The following is a 22,062-nucleotide window of genomic DNA, read 5'->3' on the forward strand; positions in this document are numbered from 1 at the left end:
TACTGAATAACCTGACGGATTTGAAATGAATCCAGTCCAAAACTTAGATGAGAAATTAGTTTTACTTTTAATATTATATACAGTGTTACAAAATAATTACTTTTAAAAGAAAAAAAGACCATATAAATTTAACAAAATATATAAATTTAACAAAATATTTCCGTTCAGATTACTATCTAGTATCAAATATAATTCCTTACCAGATTTCATAATTTAAACTCTGAAGATCTGGATGGAGAGGATTCACTCTTCAGCGTCAAGTTCTGTGGGATGATCACATATTGAAATCTCAAAAACTTTATAATTTCTCCAAAGAAGATATAAGATCGATTATTAAGGCCCTAACAGAACTGATTAAGTCTCTCTACTGATTGATTTGGTCCATCCCTCTTTCTGTATCGGACTACGTAGTTGGGCTAAGTAATTCAGGCAAGTTAATATTTTTCTTCTTGCAATTTCAATATAACCAAACGATTACATATATATATATATATATATATATAAACTAGAAATACTATAATTAGTGCCTATCTGGTAAAATGCGAGGCCCAATACAGAAAAAAAATAAGGATTTTTTTAAAAAAATAATAAGATACTAAAAGCTGATATTTGTTTTGCTAACTATATGGGCTGTCAAAATATTTTATATATTAACTTCTAAAATTTTGGGATATTTTTGCTAATTATGGAGACCTTTTTCTAATTTTAAAACCTATTTTATTAATTATGGGATATTTTTTCAAAATATGGGACCTTTTAAATAATTTTGGACTTTTTGGGAGCCTCTTATTGGACATTTTTCAAATTAGGAAGCATTTTTACTAATTTTGGGAGTTTTGAAGCCTTATTAGTTTTAAAAAAAACCTTCAAAATGGGATTCAAAATTTTGAGGCCCAATACGAATGTTTCATTAGAATTGATGAAGGGTTGGGTCTGACTATAATTAATCACAATTAACGAACAAAAAATACACAATTAAGTGAAAAGAAATTATAAAAAGGCAAAAACGTATATTGATCTCATATATTCCCAACTAAATAAAATCAAATTAAATGGATATATTGGACACCCGCCACAATCATTTTAGCTAGTAACGTTGACAATTAATTTTCATAGTAATTATAATTCTATTAATTGTAATTCTTTTCATTTTAAGATTAGGGTTTCGCCACACTCTTCGTTTCTCACAGTAAATGGAGGGCGATTTTAGGGTTTCGCACACAGAGGACCAGGATGCTACTATGGCGGATGTTGGGGGAGGGGGAAGCCTCCGGGTGACCCTCCGGACAAGTTTATGTCGTGGGTGCAGAAGGTAAAAGGTAGTGGTGGCGGTGGGATCCTTTCCCCGGATGAAGTGTTGGATGATGACTTTGTTACGGAGAGGGTGAGTTTGTCGTTCCCACATGGGGAGGATGGGGAACCGGTGGTAACAATTGAGGAGGAAGTGTTAACGACCATGAACGGCTTATGGCAAAGGTGTATGATCGTGAAGGTGCTTGGTCGCAACGTCTCGGTTTCAATGTTGAGTAGGAGGCTAAGGGAGTTGTGGAAGCCGGTCGGAGTGATGTCAGTGATGGATCTGCCTCGCCAGTTCTTTCTGATTCGTTTTGAATCGGAGGAGGAGTCCATGGTGGCTTTGACTGGCGGCCCATGGAAGGTGTTTCGCAGCTATCTTATGGTGCAAGGATGGACTCCATCTTTTGATCCTATACGTGATGAGATTGTTACGACTCCGGTTTGGATTTGATTGTCAAATATTCCAGTCAACTTTTATCATAAGTATATCCTAATGGCCATCGCAAAAGGGTTGGGGAAACCGATTAAGGCGGATGTGACGACCCTGAACTGTGAGCGGGGTTGTTTTGCGAGGGTGTGTGTAGAAGTAAACCTGAAGAAACCCCTAAAGGGGACAGTGATGATTAATGGGGAAAGGTATTTTGTTATGTATGAAGGCCTAACCAATATCTGTTCTCGTTGTGGTCTATACGGCCATCTGGTGCACTCGTGTCCTCAAAATAAACCTGCTCAAGTGGAGGTAACTCAACCACTGCAGGTCCCTGTGGGGACGGAACCGGCTCGTACTGCTGTTGCTGATGAGGGTTTTACGGTGGTACAGTCGAGGAGACGGAGAGCGGTGTCTCCGGTGGCGCCAATGGTGTTTGCGGTGGGTGGTTCTGGTAGTGAGCAAGGGATTAATCGCGGTGGACCAGTTAAGGAAACAAGATCTCGGATTATTTCGTTGGCTAATAGTTTTGGAAGGTTAGAGGCGGATTTGGTATCCCGTGAGTTAAGGGATTCTGATATGAATGATGTTAATAAGGAAAATAGAGTTCCTCAAAATCTAGTTCCTCAAAATCTAGAGATGCGGGAGAAGAGTCTTGCACAAGGTAAGACCGTATCGCAGGCTCGAGTGGTGGTAAAGCCTAAAAATGGGAACAAGGAGGGCCTTAAGGAGAGAAGAGTTGGGGGTTCGAAGGCCCATGAAAATAATATGATTAGGCTTAAACAAACAAAGGTAACTAAGCCCACCCCGGTTTGATTTTCGGCCCAATTCGTGTGGAATTGTAATTGTCCTCGAATGGCAAGAGACTCAGAGTCGAGAAGGAGAGCTGGGGGAGATCGGGTGGTGCCGTCGCAATGGGGTGTGAGATTGGTCCGGACGGCGGTGGTATGGATCCGTGGAATACGATGATCCCTGAAGTTTTGGACTCTGGGCAACCTAGTGTAGGTGGTCAACCTGATGATCGGCGAGTCATGGCTGATGACCCAGGTGGGAGTTTGTGTCCGGTTGACGAGACCCAATGAGGTTCTCCCCCGTTTGTTCTGATTTTTGTTAAATCAAGATCAATGATTAATCTACTGCTACGGAATTGCCGGGGGGCGAATAAACCTAATTTCCGGAGATCGATTAGATACATTGTAAAGAAGTGGAGCACTGATGTTCTGGCGATTTTTAAGACACATGCCGGCGGTGATAGGGCGATGCAGATTTGTCGAGGACTGGGGTTCGAGTTCTCGTTTCGGGTGGACGTGGTTGGTCAAAGTGGAGGGCTGTGGTTACTTTGGCAAGCTGGGATTGGTGAGATGGAGGTATTGGAAGCTTCTGACCAATTCATTTTGCGAAGCTAGTGAATGAGGGAGAGCCCTTAAACTTTATTGTGGTGTATGCAGTACCCACAGTTAGTCAGCGTAGTGGGTTGTGGGATCGGCTGACTGAGGTTTTGTCGGGTGTGGTTGGTCCTCCTGTTGTGGGTGGGGACTACAATACCATTTTCCGTCTGGATGAGAGAGCTGGAGGTAACGGTCGTCTCTCTTCTGATTCTCTTGCTTTCGGGGATTGGATAAATGACTCCTCTTTAATTGATATGGGATTCCGGGGTAACAAATTTACCAGGCAAAGAGGACGAGTTGAGAGTACTTTGGTTGCGAAACGTTTGGATAGGGTCCTCTGTTGTGCTCAAACGAGGTTACAGTGGCAAGATGCTAGGGTGACTCACCTTCCTTTCTTATCTTCAGATCATGCCCCTATATATGTGCAGTTTGCTCCTGAGATTAGCATGGATCCTAAGCGGAGGCCTTTTAGGTTTGAGGCTGCATGGACTAAACATGAGGCTAAAGGTTTTTGACTTAGTTCTGGAGCAAGAGGAGATGCTCTGGTTTCAAAAATCAAGAGAGAAGTGGATCAATTTTGGGGATAGAAATACTTCCTATTTTCACACTTCTACAGTTATACGTAGATGAAGGAACCGGATAGAGATGTTGAAAAACGAAGAAGGAGGATGGATTACGGATACTCAGGAGTTGGAGTCTTTGGCGGTGAATTATTATACACGGTTATATTCTCTGCAAGATGTTGATGCGGTGGTAGAGAAACTTCCTAGTAGTGGTTTCATGTCGCTATCGGAAGCTGATCATGCTCTATTGAATAGGCCATTCTTGCCTGCAGACATCGAAGGGGCGATTCGAGGTATGGGGAGCTTTAAAGCTCCAGGACCAGATGGCTATCAGCCAATCTTTTATAAGCATGGTTGGGATGTGGTGGGTGAATCAGTAGTCAGATTTGTGCTGGATTTTTTTTGCTTTAGGGACTCTTCCTCAAGAGACAAATGATGCATTGCTGGTTTTAATAGCAAAGGTTGCCAAACCTGAAATGATCACACAATTTCGACCTATCAGTTTGGGTAATGTGTTATTCAAGACTATTACTAAAACAATGTGGAGCGGTTGAAGGGGGTTATGTCAAAATTGGTGGGTCCTGCGCAGGTCAGTTTTATTCCTGGGAGACTAAGCACGGATAATATTGTTGTGGTTCAAGAAGCAGTGCACTCAATGAAGCAGAAGAAGGGGAGAAAGGGGTGGATGCTTCTAAAACTAGACCTGGAAAAAGCTTATGATAGGATCCGTTGGGACTTCTTGGATGATACTCTTGTCGCTGCGGGTTTGTCTGAGGTTTGGATTCGCTGGATCATGACTTGTGTTTCGGGTCCAACAATGAATCTTCTCTGGAATGGAGAGAAGACAGAACCATTTAAACCTCTGCGGGGTATGAGAAAGGGAGACCCACTGTCACCCTTTCTGTTTGTCCTATGCATGGAAAGATTATGTCATCTGATTGATAGGGCGGTGGTGAACAAACGATGGAAACCAATTTCCCTTTCACGAGGAGGCCCTCAGCTTTCATACATATGTTTCGCTGACGACTTGATTCTATTTGCTGAAGCGTCAGTAGCTCAAATCTGGGTTCTACGAAGTGTTTTGGAACAGTTTTGTGGTGCCTCTGGACAAAAAGTTAGTTTGGAGAAGTCAAAAATTTTCTTTCTAACAATGTGTCAAGAGAGTTGGGGAAGCTGATTAGTGAAGAGAGTGAGATTAAGAGCACTAAAGACTTGGGGAAGTATTTGGGAATGCTTGTCCTACAGAAGCGGTTGAATAAGGAGACCTTTGGAGAAGTTTTAGAGAGGGTCTCGTCGAGGTTGGGAGGGTGGAAAAGCCATACTCTAAGCTTGGCTGGGTGTTTGACACTCACGAAAGCGGTGCTTTCTTCCATTCTGGTTCATTCAATGAGTACGATTATGCTTCCTAAAGCCACTTTGGCTAGTCTGGATAAAATATCTCGCACTTTCCTATGGGGTGGTACGGGAGGACGAAGGAGACAACATTTGGTTTCTTGGAAGAAAGTTTGTATGCCTAAAGGGGATGGGGGTTTAGGTATTAGGGCTTCGAAGGACATGAATAAAGCTCTATTCGCTAAAGTGGGGTGGAGGCTTCTACATGATAAACAGAGTCTCTGGGGGAGAGTTTTAAGAAGTAAGTATAAGGTCGGGGAGGTGAATAATCCTGACTGGCTGAAGGTGAAGTCAAACTGGTCCTCTACATGGAGAAGCATTGGTACAGGCCTACAGGAAGTGGTGTGTAAAGGTCAAAGTTAGGTGTTGGGAGATGGTCAACGAGTCAAGTTCTGGACTGACAGATGGTTTTCACATTCACCTCTAGTGGAGTTGGCGACAAGGGATGTACCCGCGGAGGCGGTTCATGAGAAAGCTTGTGACTTGTGGAAAGTTGGTGTAGGATGGGACCTTGATAAGATATTACCTTATGTTTCTTCAGATACGAGGTTGGAGTTGGCAGCTTTTGTTCATGTTAATGATACATATAATGAGGATCAGATTTCGTGGGGTGAAAAAATGGATGGGAGGTTCTCGGTTAAATCCGCATATGCTTTGTTAACCAGAAATATGTCTCCAAGCCCAAATATGGCAGAGTTCTTTAGCAGGATTTGGGGTGTGAAAGTGCCAGAAATAATAAGAGTTTTCCTCTGGCTTGTTGGGAATCAAGCTATTATGACGAATGTGGAAAGGCATAGGAGACACTTGTGTGAGTCAGCTATTTGTACTGTTTGTAAGGGTGGGATGGAGACTTGTTTACACATTCTCCGCGATTCTGACAATGTCGGGTGTATGGGAAAGGTTGGTCCCGGTGCGTATGCGCCAAGTTTTCTTTCAAGGGCATCTTCTGGATTGGGTCTATGCTAATCTCTCAGACGATGTCATACTTGATGCAGTCCCTTGGTCTACACTGTTTGCAGTTGCAGTTTGGTGGGGGTGGAAATGGAGATGTGGAAACGTCTTTGGGGTGAGATGTAAATGCAGGGATCGAGTGAAGTTCATCAAGGACTTAGCTACGGAACTGACAGTTTTGAATGCTAACAGAGAGGACATGGTCATTCCACGACCTCGAGTAGAACGTATGATTGGCTGGAGAAGCCCGAGTTCTGGCTGGATGAAGCTCAATACGGATGGTGCGTCAAGAGGGAATCCTGGTCTGGCCACGGCTGGGGGTGTGTTGAGAGATGGTGGTGGTCAATGGTGTGGAGGTTTTGTTTTGAATATAGGTCGATGTTCGGCATCTATGGCGGAGCTATAAGGTGTATATTACGGCTTATACATTGCCTGGGAGAAACAGGTTTCTTGTCTCGAGGTGGAGGTAGACTCAGAGTTGGTGGTGGGTTTTCTTAACAAGGGGGTCGGTGACACTCATCCCTTGTCATTGCTGGTATGCTTGTGTCATGGCTTTATGCAGAAGGACTGGTCAGTCCGTGTTACTCATATTTACCGGGAAGCTAATCGTCTCGCCGATGGTTTGGCTAACCATGCTTTTTCATTACCTTTGGGTTTTCTTTTTTTGGAGTCTGTTCCATCTGAGGTTCAGTCGATTTTTAGGGAGGATGAGCTGGGTTTCCGCTATCCATGCCAAGTTCTTGTATAATTTTTAAGTTTGAATAATATTCTGGGAGGTTTCCTCCCAGTCCCCTACCAAAAAAAAAAATCCTATATTATTATTTTATATACCCTTTCAAATAAAAATAGTAATCCTTTAATTTTAGAATTATAATAATTTATCAAACAATTTTCTTTTTATTCATCTATTTTATATATTTTCAAAAAAAAAAATACAGTCCTTTTATGTTCAGGACTTAATTATATCTAAACAAAATTAATCTAAGCTATAAATAAAATATCAATTTCATACTGAACGCTCTTTAAAATATAAACATATATGTGAGTAAAATACCATAAATCCAAATCGAAGTAAAAAATATACTAAAACCATCAATAAGAAATTAGATTTTAATTTGGATAACAATATTTATAAACCAAAAATCTGAGAAAAACTGAAATATAAAAGAGATGTTATTATAAATACTCTTTTGTATATAACCTTTTCAAAAATATATATTTTCAAGCTATTTTCAATTTGCCTTCTTTTATTTTAGTGACTATTTTACCCCTATTTGAAAAATATTAAAGTCAACAAAATGAATATTTGAATTTTTCACGCCAAGAAAAATTCTAGTTAAAACAATTTTGACAAAATTCCCCCCCCCCCAAAAAAAATTCCGACAAAAATTTTCCCACCAAATTTTTTTTATGCAAATCGTGATCCTGAAATTTAAAAAAATTACAAGCTTTTTTAAAAAGGTTTTATGAATAATTTACAAGGGATTTTAAAAGATTTACAAGAATTTCTAAAGGTTATCAAAAGGATTTACTATGAGTTTTAAATATTTCCAAGGACTTTTAAAGAATTTAACAAATATTTTAAAATGATTTCAAAGAATGTTTAAAGGATTTATAAGAGGTTTTAAAGGTTTTACAAGGATTTACAAGGGTTATAAAGGGTTTACAAGAGTTTTTAAAGGGTTTTAAAATGATTTACAATGATTTTAAGAGATTTACAATAGTTTTTAAAGGTTTTACAAAGTTTTTAAGAGATTCTTAAAGGATTTACAAAGGATTTTTAAAGCTTCACAAAGATTTTTAAGGACTTGCGGAAAACTTTGTCAGAAATTGTTTTTGGCAGGAAAATATTTGCGGAAAAATATTTGGCTGGAATTTTTACTTTTATATGATGGACTCTCTGACAGTAAGCCACTCAGTGGAGCTCAAGATTCACGTTTTATACATATAAGAGAGTATATTTGAAAATGAGCAACAAAAGAGAAGATATTTTTGCAAAAAAATACACTTAAAAAGGGTATTTTTGTAAATGGTCTAATATTAAAACAAAACCAGACATAGTTTTGTGATTTTTTAATATGGTGAGAACTGAGAAGTCCGGAATGAAACTGAACTGAACCTACAGATTCCGGAATGACCTTAAATGGAACTAAAGAAATAAAAATCAGAACAAAGTCCTATACAACACCTAAGTAAATTTGTGCAATAAACCATATATTGAGATTTATTTGAGTTCAGTAATAATTTAATTTATTATGAACGATGTCAAATATATATATAAACTGATTCAGGTATATGTTTACAAAATTGAGTATGATTTACTTGTTTGTTTAAAATATTTAAATTATGTTTACTTTGCTAGCTTTTCATGATCTTTAAAATTGTATAACACTATAATCAACATGGTTGCAGTTCCTTTATGTGAAAGGGTTAAAAAAGAAAGGTATTCTTTTGGGTATAATATGGCAATTTAAGTCGATCGCAAGTAGGAACATTAATACTATCATATAGATGGTACTACCACTCCGGTAGATGTTTGCTTTACATAATAAGAAAATATATATATATCAATTAATGAAAACAAGAAGAAAAGAGATCATTATGTCGTCAAGATGTAGCCACCAAGCCATGAATCCATGACCACTGACCTAATATGTCGGATCAAACGCTAATCACCATGGCAGACTCTAGAGAAGTTGATAATGATCTCTCATCTTTGTTCTTCTTCTCCGTCTCTTTCTCATGCAAATCAGCAGACAAAAACAACCAATCTACTCTGTATGGAGCATCATCATCGTCGTCCTTTGACTTCAGTAACCCGTTAACCACGCTACTTAGTTCACTGTCATTATTCGGCTCTAGGTATGACGAAACCTCCTCCCCGTCGTCGTCTTCATCAATGAAGAAGATTGCATCAGTAGAAGGTACTGATCGCAAAGACTTGAATGCCTTCTTATAGTGACTTGAACAATGCTCGGAGATCAAGGCGAGTCCAATCTGAGACTCATGAGTCGTCATGTTCCTCTACCAATTAATGATTCAAGGATGAACGGATGAGACGAGAGACTCTGTCTTGTTGATATAGTATTTGGGAGACTATGCGCACGTGATTAAAGGATAAGATGTAGAGTGTGTGTGGCGCGTGAAAAAGGAATAAAAAGTGTATGTTGGCGGCTTGTGCAGATGACGGTTTAAGGATGTCAACATCACAGAAAGCAATAAGAGGGCGTTAACGGTGTTTGTCGGGCGTTTGTCTGGGTTGTTAGCCGACGTTAGCATCCTATATGAGCACTTGTTAGCTCCTCATTTATTTTTATGCAAAGATAAACTTGTTGAATTTTCTAGAGCTTTCTAGGTTATCGCTTCCTCATCGTTTGCTGGAGATATCTCTCGAGACTCTTGTAGGTAGGATGATGATGCTGCGTTTCTAAGAGAACATTGTTTCATTTGTTATTTTCCGATTTCTATCAATAAAGTACTTTGTTCATTTACTCCGTTTTCCATTTCTCACTTCTCTGTTTTACGTTAACATTGGTATCAGAGCTAAGCTTTCCTTTGAAATGATGGTTGGAACTCGATCTCAGAAAAATAGAGAGGAGGACGGTTCATCGGAGGAAGTTTCTGAAGCAGTGATGGTGGACAAAGCTCCGATGGTGCAGATCCTTAACCGTACAGAAGCGTTGGAGCTGACATGTTCGACATGATTAAGATGATTCCGAAACAAACCGTGTACAACAACGAGCACAAGAATAACGGGAAGGGACTGATGGCTGTGTCAGCAACGCCAGGCTCATTTGCGGGGTTCTCTGAACAACAATGTGGTGGATCTGCAGGTTATGTTGAGCAACATCGAAGATGTGGATCCGGGGGTAGTGAGCAACATCGAAGTGGTGGATCCGGGGGAAATGGTCACTATCATGGTGTCACAAGGCTTGGTAAGGTAGACTTTCCTCGCTTTGATGGTGAACGAGTTACGGAATGGTTGGGTAAGGTAGAAGATTTTTTCTTGTTAGATGGAACCCCTTGTGAGTCTAAGGCTAGGATGGCTTCTATGCATTTTGATAGCCATGCCCCTACTTGGCATCACTCTGTGGTTCAAAAACCTTTTGGTAGGAGCGTTTTGAATGATTGGGGCTCTTATAAGCTCCTGTTAAAAGAACGTTTTGAAGATGTGATGGATGATCCGATTGCAGATCTTAAGAAGTTGCAGGAAACGGATGGAATAGTAGATTACCATCAGAAGTTTGAGTTGATCAAGACTAGAGTTTCACTCTCTGAAGAATACTTGGTGAGTGCTTACTAGGCAGGACTCAGATTGGACACTCAAATGCACATACGCATGTTTCAACCTCAGTCGGTGAGACAGTGTTTGGTGTTGGGCCGCTTGTACGAGAAGGCTCATCCACATTACAAGGGAAGTACTGGAGGAGGGTACCAGTCAAAGACATCCTACAACGGTTCAACCTCGAGGAATCAGGCAGTCACCAGGAAAGAGAGCGTATCTGAAACACCTAAGCAAGGATTTCAAGCTCCGGCTAACAGAAAGTTTTTATCTCAGGAGGAAATGAGTGAAAGAAGGGCTAAGGGGTTGTGTTTCATCTGTGATGAGAAATACACACCTGATCATTATTTGAAACATAAGAAGTCGCAGGTATTCATGATTGAGGTAGAGGATGATGAGGAGGAAGGAAGTGAGGACAACAGTCAAGCTGTTGTGGAGGAGGAAAAGGACACTCCTCGAGTGTCAATCAGTGCAGTGTCAAGGGTATCGGACTATAGAACTATGAAGGTCAAAGGATTTCATAAGAAACAGGTGCTATTTATTCTTTTGGATTCAGGCTCGACTCACAATTTTATGGATCCTAGTACTGCAAAAATGTTAGGAGTTAATGTGCAATCTGCTGGAGTTACTCGAGTGTCTGTTGCGGATGGAAGCAAACTAGGTGTGCAAGGTCGTGTTCAGCAGTTTCAGTGGTCATTCCAAGGTACTCCGTTTCAAGATGACTTTATGTTGATTCCTTTGGGGGGTTGTGACATGGTTCTCGGAGTACAATGGTTGGCACTGTTAGGAGACATTACATGGAATTTACAAAAGCTGGAGATGGGGTTCTGGTGGAAGAGTCAGAAGATACTATTACATGGAATCAAACAAGGAGCAGTTCGCACAATGAAGGCAACAAAATTCAACAAACACCAGGAAGACACGGTACAAATTTCAATGATTTGTGCTCAACAAGTGGTGCAGCAGGAAGACGCCATGTTGTGTGCTGTGGAGCTGAGCCAGCGAGTAAATGCAGAGAACTCTGCAATACTGCAGTTACAAAAAGACTACTCATATATTTTTGAGGAACCTACCACACTCCCTCCTTTCCGAAACGGGCACAATCACAAAATCACACTCAAAGCAAGTGCTGATCCCGTGAACCAGCGTCCATACCGATATGCTACTTATCAGAAGGATGAGATAGAAAAGATAGTAAAGGAGTTGCTAACTACATGAACAATCAGGGTTAGCTCAAGTCCATTCTCATCTCCGGTGGTCTTAGTCAAGAAGAAAGACGGTAGCTGGCGGTTGTGTGTAGACTACAGAGGCTTAAATGGACTCACCATCAAAAAACGGTTCCCAACTCCTTTGATAGAAGATTTGCTTGATGAGTTAGGAGGATCAACGATCTTCTCCAAGATAGACTTACGAGCTGGCTATCATCAAGTGAGGATGGAACCAGAAGATATACACCTTCAAGACCCACAGTGGGCATTTCGAGTACTTGGTAATGCCATTCGGCTTAACCAACGCTCCAGCAACATTTCAAAGCTTGATGAACGCAGTGTTCAATGAGTTCTTACGCAAGTTTGTGCTTGTCTTCTTTGATGATATTTTGGTGTATAGTTCCACCATCGATGATCACATAAGTCATCTCCAACTTGTCTTCCAAACAATGCGACAACACAAGCTGTTTGCTAAAGGAAGCAAGTGTGATTTTGCAACAGATCGATTTGAGTATTTGGGGCATTATATTGCTGCTGGTGGGGTATCTACAGACCCTGCCAAGGTCAACGCTGTTGCAGACTGGCCAACTCCTTCCAATGTGAAGCAGTTGCGCGGGTTTTTGGGTTTAGCTGGGTACTATCGGCGTTTCGTCAAGAACTTTGGTACTATTGCAAGACCCTTAACCATTCTTACCAAGAAGGATTCTTTTCTTTGGTCTGAAGAGGCTACAGAAGCTTTTGCCAACTTAAAAAGTGCATTGTGCCAAGCTCCGGTATTAGCTTTTCCAATGTTTGACAAGTCCTTTGTGGTGGAAACAGACGCATGTACCACTTGAATAGGGGCTGTTCTAATGCAGGACGGTCACCCACTAGCGTTTATTAGTCGCTATTTGAAAGGAAGACAACTGAACTTATCCATTTATGAGAAAGAATTACTTGCTGTGGTATTTGCATTGCAGAAATGGCGCCATTACCTGTTGCCTAACCACTTTGTGATAAAGACCGATCAACGCAGCTTGAAGTACTTGTTGGAACAACGCTTGAACACGCCTATTCAGCAACAGTGGTTGCCTAAGCTCCTTGAGTTTGACTACGAAATTCAATATAGACAGGGAAAAGATAATGTGGCTGCAGATGCGTTGTCTCGCGTAGAGGGAGCAGAAGTATTGCATTTAGCAATGTCTGTGTTGGAATGTGATCTCCTTAAAGACATACAGGCGAGTTACAATCACGATACCGAGTTGAGCAAGCTAATTGCAGAGTTGCAGGTTAAACCTACGGCGAAGAAACATTACTCTTGGGTACAGTCGGTGTTACGGAGGAAAGACAAGATTGTGGTACCAAAAGTCGTGGCTCTGCGTAATACAATCTTACAATGGATACACTGTTCAGGGGCAGGAGGACATTCGGGATGTGATGCTACTTACAAAAAAGTGAAGGGGTTATTCTTTTGGAAGGGAATGTCAGTGGATATTCAAGCATATATACGAAGTTGCGCAGTTTGTCAGCAGTGTAAGTACGACACCTCTGCCTATCCAGGGTTGCTTCAACCTTTGCCAATTCCAGACACTATATGGACTGACCTCTCCATGGACTTCGACGGACTACCTGTTTCCAATGGCAAGACAGTTATCTTTGTGGTGGTCGACAGGCTGACTAAAGCAGCTCACTTTATGGCACTAGCTCATCCCTACACAGCAATGACAGTGGCACAGGCATTTATGGACAATGTTTTCAAGCTTCATGGTTGTCCCAAGTTCATTGTAAGTGACAGAGACACAGTTTTCCTTAGCACATTCTGGCAAGAATTGTTCTCTTTACAGGGAACAGAGTTGAAGTTCTCAAGCGCTTACCACCCACAAACCGATGGACAGACTGAAGTGATCAATCGCTGCTTGGAGACATATTTTCGGTGATGTGCAGTGATTGGCCCAATTTATGGGCTAATTGGCTTCCTTTGGCTGAATTTTGGTATAATACGAGTTTTCACACTGCAACTCAGCTTAGTCCTTATGAAGCGGTATACGGACAAGCTCCACCAGTTCATTTACCATACCTCCCAGGAGAGTCTAAGGTGGCCGTGGTTGCACGCAGCTTACAGGAAATGGAAGATATGCTACTAGTCTTGAAGTTCCATCTCTTACGTGCTCAACACCGAATGAAGCAGTATGCAGATATGCATCGTTCTGAACGAAACTTCGAGATTGGTGACTCTGTGTTTGTCAAGCTCCAACCATATCGTCAAGGATCAGTGGTCGTGCGGTCTAACCAGAAGCTGGCACCTAAGTACTATGGACCGTACAAGATTGTAGAACGTTGTGGTCCAGTTGCTTACAAGCTTCTTTTACCTGACAGTTCACTCATCCACCCAGTTTTTCATGTGTCCCAACTCAAGGCAGTAGTAGGTAACGTTCTCACAACTTCACAACTTCCTTCTGTGGTGTCTGATGTACTTGTCAAGGAACCAGTGAAAGTGTTGGCTCGTCAAATGGTCAAGCGTCAAGGAAGAGCTGCTACCAAGGTACTGGTTCAATGGACTAACGAGACAGAGGAGGAGGCTACATGGGAGTTCCTCTATGATTTGCAGCGTAAGTTCCCAACCTTTGAACCTTGTGGGCAAGGTTCTTCGATGGGGGAGCTTTGATATAGTATTTGGGAGACTATGCGCACGTGATTAAAGGATAAGATGTAGAGTGTGTGTGGCGCGTGAAAAAGGAATAAAAAGTGTACGTTGGCGGCTTGTGCAGATGACGGTTTAAGGATGTCAACATCACAGAAAGCAATAAGAGGGCGTTAACGGTGTTTGTCGGGCGTTTGTCTGGGTTGTTAGCCGACGTTAGCATCCTATATGAGCACTTGTTAGCTCCTCATTTATTTTTATGCAAAGATAAACTTGTTGAATTTTCTAGAGCTTTCTAGGTTATCGCTTCCTCATCGTTTGCTGGAGATATCTCTCGAGACTCTTGTAGGTAGGATGATGATGCTGCGTTTCTAAGAGAACATTGTTTCATTTAGGGCTGGGCAAAATAACCGATAACCAAATAACTGACCGAAACCGAACCGAAAAAAACCAAACCGAACCGAACCGAAATTCTTCAAATACCCGAATGGTTAGTAAAAATCTATATCCAAACTAACTGAAACCGAACCGAACCGAACCGACAATTAAATGGTTAACCGAAATATCCGAAAACCTAGAAGATATCAAATATTATATACTTAATATTATGCAAAACTATAAAATAAACTTAAAATATAAATTATTTCTAGATTCAAAACAATTAAATATTTTAAATAATCAATATATGTAAATGTTATTATTTTGAATTTACAAAGTTAAATACTATTTTGTAAAATTGAATCCATATTTTTCCCTTTTTTGTATTTTTGTTATTGTATATTTGGTTAATTTTGGTTATATTCGGTTAGTTTTGGTTATATTTGGTTTATTTGGTTAATGTTAATATAATTTATGTTAGTTATGGTTATTTATTTAAATAACCAAACCGAAACCGAACCGAAAGAAACCGAACCGAACCGAACCGAAATTTCAAAAATATCCAAATGGTTACTATATTACTATATCCAAAATAACCGAAACCGAATACAACCGAACCGAAACCGAATGGTTAACCGAATGCCCATGCCTAGTTTCATTTGTTATTTTCCGATTTCTATCAATAAAGTACTCTGTTTATTTACTCTGTTTTCCATTTCTCACTTCTCTGTTTTACGTTAACACTTGTTAATTTTGGCTTTGGTAGTGTAGTATATATAGACTAGAGCGACAAGGGTTTCACTTTTCAGTTTTCATATATAAAAAAAAGAAAAAAGGAAAAAAAAAATTGTTTTTCTCATATAAGGAAAAAAGGGAACTACGTATAAAAATGGTAAATAATAAAATATATGTACATGTACTTACGAATAACAATTATTGAGACTATAGTATGACTTTAAAATTAAATCTAGCATGTAGTTATATATATTTTGACTACTTATCAGCGTTTATTCTTATTTAACACTAATAAAGTTTTTTTTAAAAATACTGATAAATTTAATACTAAAAGGAATAGGAAAAACCTAATTTTGAGTTGAGGTTTTTTTGTATCATAAAGTATGATATATATAAGACTTTTAAACTCTGGAAACTTCATCATCATGCCTTCGTCGTCTTCGAGAACTGTTTTTGTGATTTTGTGTTTACTCTATCTGCTGGCTCCGTGCTTTACTAGATCAACAAGCGATGGAGTTCACCTAGATGCAACTCTCACAACTTTAACAACGACAAAAACTTCCGTTCTTGTATTGACCTTCCAGTGTTAGACTCGTTGTTAATTACACTTATGTTATGGATCGCTTGGGCGATAAATCAAACAAGCAAAGGCATGTTAGGTGCTCAAACTCTCTTGGCTTACCGTAACTCTACAGCCGGTTTTATGTGCCCCTACACTTCCTCAGTCACGGGCTACTCAAGGGCTGCAGAATTTTAATGAAACAGTTGGTAATCAAGACCTGGATTTTTCACGTGGGCAAACCTTTGCTGGACCAGATTAGTGAAGGTTAGATCAAGAAGCTCTCGCCGAGCAATTATAGTGTCCCTAATGTTCCTTTTAATTTGACTGAAGGCGTTTAGAAACCATCGATGAGACGTTGTTACAGATAGAATCATAGAAGTATGAGAAATATCAAATAATGTTTGTTATATTTACTCATAGTTCATATTTACACACAGAATTCACGCACATGAGTAAATATCATGGATATGCTCAGAACCACCAAAGCCAGGCCTGATGCGCTGCTACCTGCAGAATCAAAAGATTCAACCCTTCAGACACCACCCTAAGTAATAGATTACATGTACGCAGTTGTGTGAAGGCAACAACCGGAATCAGAGAACATAATGGCTGACGTTGATGAAATTTTTAAAATTTGCAATATGCAAGAAAGTAACAGAAATGTCAAAATATGAAACCAAACTCATGTAAATCAGATGTGTAGAGAATAATAAACAGATGTACGGATAATATTTAGTAAGTTACGAGCAGATCAGTTAAATGAAAACTAGGTGCTCAATTAGATTTTCACAGATTTAAAGTTCAGCTAAAGTGAAATAAAACACACAAAAAAAAAATCATCAGATAGTAATCAAACCAAAGTGGCTATAGCTGAAGTACTTTTTAGCATACAAAAAGTTAGTGAGTAAACAGACTGAATCTCCTAAGACGGCGTTTGTTCTTGCTAACTCTGTAGTCAGGCATATCAAGATTCGAACAAGGAAACAAATACTGTGTAAGTAATGGAACAGTACCAAGTGACTCTTAATACATCCAGATACGTAAATATAGATACCGAATGATATTTGTTGTTCTCTGTTCTAATTAATTGGAAACAAACATATCCAATGAGACGGAGGAAGAAATCTACCATAATATCAAAGAGATGGATGGTGCTTCCTTGCTCCTAGCATGTATTCTACTATCTTCCTGAGACAAATCTTCTGATGGTTCTCACAATACTAGAAAGATCGCAGCAAAGCATGAGTAGACTCCAACAATTTATGTACTTTCTGCGTTTAATATTCACAGAGTTCGAGTCGCACACATATCTACGACTACGAGGAGCAGGGACATGGACATCACTCTCATCTTCAGATGAATCACTGGATTCAATCTCATGAGTGACACTATGAAGACGATATCCAACCACTTGGTTATTTAATCTTGATTTATTGCTCCCTTCAGTGCTTTGCTTGGTCCAAATCTGAGCACCACATTCAATAACGTCAAAGTCATGGAATATGCTGCTGAATTCGAACACTATCTCTCTGCAGAATCCAGGGTACTTAATATGATCTTCAAGGAAGTCAGAGTAAAATATAAACAGGTGTTCCGTTCGAAATCCAGGAAAAGCGTAAACATAGACCTCATGAATGGGAAGGAATAAGTCCCCTTCGCCTGTGGTACGACACAATAGTTTGGAAATGCTACTTTCTTTTGTCTGATGGTTAGGTGAAACAACGAGGCAGATTTTAAATCTTGAGAAAGCAGAAAGAAGATTGATAACATCAGGAAGAATGGTCAAAGAACTTCCTTTAGCTCGGTAATGGAACGCTGCTGGGACTTCACTCCCAAGTAAGAGAGCCGACCCATGAAGAGATGATTGTTGGATTTTTTTTGTTTCCGGTTGTTGGCCCAATTTGAAGCAGTTGTCGAAACTGAGCAGCGCATTTGGAGTGTATAAAGGACAAAATACTGTCTCCAGTGATTCACAATCCTCTGCACGTAGGAATGTGTGTGAACCAGGGAGCTTTGGCATTGATTCAAGTGATCTACAGCTTTGATGAATAAGGTGCTGTAACCCATGAAGAGCTTTGATGGAATCTGGAATCCTTGCAATATCAGTATATTTCAGGGCTAGTTCGGTTACACTCGTGTGGTGATGTGTAATTTCCTTGAGCATTCCACTTTTCTTAGTAGAAGAAGACCTTAGACCAGACCACAGCGTAACTGATGCAGGTACATCTTCTAACTCTGTGTTTGATACATCTACTTTTTTTATGTGCGTTGAGATAACTAGAATGTTTCTCAATTTTGAGAATCCTCTCATGAAGACGTATTCAAGGGATGCCAAGCTCAAGTGAGCTGGAATGACTTTTTGGTTGCAGGTACTCAACCAGAACTTCTGTACTTTATGAAGTTGTGAACATGAGGATGGAATCTCTACCAAACTCACGCAAATACCCAGCTTCAATGTCTCAAGATTTATAGCTTTTGAAAGATCTGGGAGAACTTTTAGATGGTAGGACGCTGACAAATCCAGCTTCTTGAGACTTGTAAGAGGCTAATATATAGAACAACAAAGCAGACAAGACAATATCATATAACATGCAGAGAAAAGTACTTGGTCATAGATTCAATGTAAAAAATAGAAATAGAGAAACCAACCTGGGTTCCATCCCAGAGCTTCTCGACCTGGCTATACTTCATATCCAGTTCAACAAGATATTCTGGATGAAATGTTGGAGGAAGACACTTGCTTGGGTATGCCTCCCAGTGTAGTAACCTTAAGCGATGGGGAAACTCCATCGCCACTGGTATATGCATTCTATCATTCCCATCATATCTTCTTTTGTAAACTTTGAGGAAACGAAGATTAGGCATTCTTGTAAGCGCTCTCTTGCTTATAAACACTTCTTTGGTATTTGACGTATCAAACCATATGCCAGAGACAACTCCCGTACCCTAAACCAAATTTCCAATAAGAGGATTTATTTCTCTTTGCCTACTAACTTTATCAATGTGTTATATCTAACGAATATAACACATAGAAAGAAAGAAAAAGAACTTACTGTATCATTTTCAAGGACATGACAAATCTCATGAGCATCAATTAAGATTTGTCTTTCCCAAGGCTTTTGTCTCTGAATGGCTTTACGACCCACTTGTTGTAGTAGTCTGTGCATCACTATCTCCCCATTTCCAGTAATACTTATTAAGGATCTATTGACTAGGATCTTCAAACCGGTTTTTACATCCACATTACTGTCAACGAACATGTCTTTCACCAATTCACCATCGTTATAGTTGAAGAAAACTGCAATATGGAGAAATAATATTTGCTCATTCTCATCTAAGCTATCATATCCGATCTTAAGTACTCTCTCGATATCTCGATCAAGGCTAATTTCTAGCCTATGCAGTATAACTTCCCATTCATCTTCATCCTTTCCGCGTAAAGATGAACTCATGACACGGAGACCTAATGGAAGGTAGCTGCAAAGCTCTGTTACTCTTTTTGCAAGCTTTTCAAAACCATCAGATGGAGTGCTCTGTCTAAAAGTATATCTACTAAATATATTAAGAGCTTCTTCTCTAGATGGAAACCCCACATGGTATGTAATGTCGATACCATGCTGGACCAAAATTTCTTGATCTTCCGTGGTTACAACAACCCTGCTTCCAGGACCAAACCAGTTAGTTTCATCAGCCAAAGCCTCCAACTGCTTAAGATCGTCCACATCATCAAGAACGATAAGGACTTTCATATCGCATAGCCTGTCCTGTATAACACCTAAATGACCTATCCTCATTTCATTGTGGTTCAAAATCTTTGAAAGAAGGTGTTCCTGTAAACGCAACTTCAAACCATAATCATCAAGACCACTATGATAGCTTCCCCTAAGATTCTCCACAAAGCAAGTAAGTTGAAACCTATTGGAGATCAGACTTTGCAAAGCTCTAGCAATTGTAGTCTTACCAATACCTGCAGGACCATAGATTCCAACAATCTTAACTCCATCATTATCCAAATCTAGCAAAGACTTCATTTCCAACAAATGAGGTTCAAGTCCAACCATGCCATCGAAATCATTAGACGGTGTAGTAGCAACTAGTTTGTCTGATACATCTCTCGCAATCTTCTCAATCATCTTCGCTTCGTTTTCCCTGACAAAAGAGAAAAGATTCAAATAGTTTCCATCAAAAATAGCAAATTATAGCAAATGTTACCATTTAAGCAAGTGTTCCCCAGCTATGTTTCCCACAACTTTCAAAGCTTGGCTCCATCTTCGTCTCTCTTCCTCTGTTCTACGAGCACAAGTTTGATTGAACATGCTCCCAAATTCTCCGGTTTGGTTCCGAACATGAGACGGATCAACGCCGTAAAAGACCGTCATCACTATTTGTCCTATATCTTCTTTGCATTTCAAAATCTCCAACAATTCATCCAAGCACCATGCCGAAGAAGCGTAATTCTTGGAGAGCACGACTATAGAGATCCTTGATTCTCTAATCGCTTTTGTTAGAGAAGGAGCTATGGTTTGGCTTCTCTCGATTTCTTGATCGTTGAACATGGAAATGCCATTGTAGCTAAACTGTTTACTTAAATGACTGAGGAATAGTTTACGCACGTCTGGTCCGTGGAAGCTCGTGAAAACTCGGTATCTCCAGTTTTGAGGCGACGAAGAAGGAGAAGAAGAAGCCATGAGAGTGAATTTGTGACTTGAGAGTTGTTCAAAAGTCCTCTGGTTTCAGATTTGTTGTGGTTGGGAGAAGTCATAATAATAGTGGTTCGTACTCGTCTTCTCTCACTCTTGAGCTTGTTGACTTTTTAAATTCTTTTAACTCAAAAACTAATTAAAGAAAGTGAAAACAACATGTGGTTCATTTACTCTGGCAAACAAAAATATAAAGAACTTGATTAGTTTACTCTTCTTCTTTAGAATAGCTAGACCCTACTCCGTGCGGATTTAAACATATTATATGCTAGCGACTGGGCAAAAAATAAAATGCCTCTTAATCTATTAAAAAACTTACTGATTTTATTTTTGAGTCTCTTTCGTTTATATAATTTTTTTGTTGTATCATTTCTAGCTTACAAATTTATTTTTGTCTCTTTAACTTATAAATTTTGTTTTAGTGCCTACTTTTTTTTTTAATATATATATCCATTTAATATATGTATCCGGGGCGGTCACTGTCCACCCCTAGTTAAGTCGACACTGCCCTACTACTACTGCAAAACTTAAATAATAGTTAGGTTTTTTTATCATACAGAATATAAGATTTGTGTGTGTTTACAGCTGTCAAATATTGCGTAATACTAAAAATGGATTAGTAGTGAAAGTCTTTTTTTAATTAGTTTCCTATAAATTACCTGTTCATCCCAATAAAAAAAAATCATTTGAAAATGATTTAAAACCATCCTACAATGCAGCCATGTTTCCTCTTATAACCCCCAATATTTGAAATGGGTTAGAAACCTTTTTTATTATTGAATACAGTTGCAAATTATTATTATTTTTTTTTTGAATAAAATGTAAAATTTATTCGAAAAAACTGTTTACATCTCATAATGCACCAAGTGTTTTAAATGTTTTAAGTGTGTGATCTTAACATTGCTAAACTATAAGGCAAAAAAAAAATTTGGCTAAAACTGTATAAACAGGAGCTTTTTATCTTGAGCCTAGCCAGAGAGCCATACATCCTTGGTAGCGACCGCCGGATGGAATTGAGAGGAGCCTGTTTCGAATTTGTCTGTCAAGGTGCTTGGTGAGCAAAGTCGGCATATCATGAACCAAACTAAGATGTTATGAACACAAAATTTAGAACTAATCTTATTCATAAAAAAGTTGAAATATCATGAACCAAACTAAGATGTTATGAACACAAAATTTAGATTACAAACTTGAATTTATATAAAAAAAAAATTCTATATTCGAAATTGAAACCTCAATCTTTCAAACATAAATTAATTAGGATTGTAATTATGCAATTACAATTTTTTTTGTGTGTCTCGTGCTATACTATCTTTGACTAAGTAATTAGGATTATGATTACAGAGAACTACAATAACAAAAGTTAACTCTAAAGTGTAAGAATACATAGAGAGAATCGAGAATTCGAGAATCGAGACACATTGGGAGGATTATTGGGAGGTTAACAAAAGTTAACTATAAAGTGTCATGTAGGTTGTCCTAGTTATAAGCATTCGTGTGGTTTTACGTTCACATCATTTTCCAAACTACAGGTTATGTCGTCGGTTTATTGGGAGGATT

General features: G+C 39.2%; 3 protein-coding genes and 1 pseudogene across 7 annotated transcripts; 3 read left to right on the plus strand and 1 right to left on the minus strand.

Moving 5' to 3' along the window:
* Window positions 1-919: 919 nt before the first annotated feature.
* On the plus strand, window positions 920-2,805 carry LOC147922793 (uncharacterized; annotated as a pseudogene).
* Window positions 2,806-2,982: 177 nt separating this feature from the next.
* On the plus strand, window positions 2,983-3,626 carry LOC147922794 (uncharacterized). The gene is made up of 2 exons (XM_087497786.1): window positions 2,983-3,079; window positions 3,172-3,626. Exons 1-2 carry the CDS (start codon window positions 2,983-2,985, stop codon window positions 3,624-3,626), a joined length of 552 nt encoding a protein of 183 aa, XP_087353912.1.
* A 5,706-nt stretch (window positions 3,627-9,332) lies between these two features.
* Window positions 9,333-15,212, plus strand: LOC104763244 (uncharacterized). 4 transcript variants are annotated; one of them, XM_087497425.1, is made up of 4 exons: window positions 9,333-9,422; window positions 9,559-9,957; window positions 10,211-14,511; window positions 15,159-15,212. In XM_087497425.1, the coding sequence occupies exon 3, from the start codon at window positions 10,345-10,347 to the stop codon at window positions 11,515-11,517; it is 1,173 nt and encodes a 390-aa protein (XP_087353551.1). In that variant the 5' UTR covers window positions 9,333-9,422; window positions 9,559-9,957; window positions 10,211-10,344; the 3' UTR covers window positions 11,518-14,511; window positions 15,159-15,212. The 4 variants fall into 4 exon arrangements, with proteins under 4 accessions (XP_087353551.1, XP_087353552.1, XP_087353549.1 ...); XM_087497426.1 differs by having other exon boundaries at window positions 9,602-9,957; XM_087497423.1 differs by having other exon boundaries at window positions 9,559-14,511.
* A 978-nt stretch (window positions 15,213-16,190) lies between these two features.
* LOC104760856 (disease resistance protein RML1B-like) lies at window positions 16,191-20,637 on the minus strand. Of its 2 annotated transcripts, XR_763041.3 has the most exons (5): window positions 20,015-20,637; window positions 18,856-19,951; window positions 18,452-18,748; window positions 16,932-18,347; window positions 16,191-16,309 (listed from the first exon to the last, which is right to left on the minus strand). XR_763041.3 is itself a non-coding variant. In XM_010483841.3 (4 exons), the coding sequence occupies exons 1-4, from the start codon at window positions 20,488-20,490 to the stop codon at window positions 16,983-16,985; spliced, it is 3,234 nt and encodes a 1,077-aa protein (XP_010482143.1). In that variant the 5' UTR covers window positions 20,491-20,637; the 3' UTR covers window positions 16,736-16,982. The 2 variants fall into 2 exon arrangements, 1 of the variants encoding a protein (XP_010482143.1); XM_010483841.3 differs by lacking the exon at window positions 16,191-16,309 and having other exon boundaries at window positions 16,736-18,347.
* Window positions 20,638-22,062: the final 1,425 nt, after the last annotated feature.

This window comes from Camelina sativa, chromosome 18, assembly GCF_030686135.1.
Source record: "Camelina sativa cultivar CO46 ecotype springtype chromosome 18, ASM3068613v1".
Lineage (NCBI taxonomy): Eukaryota > Viridiplantae > Streptophyta > Magnoliopsida > Brassicales > Brassicaceae > Camelina > Camelina sativa.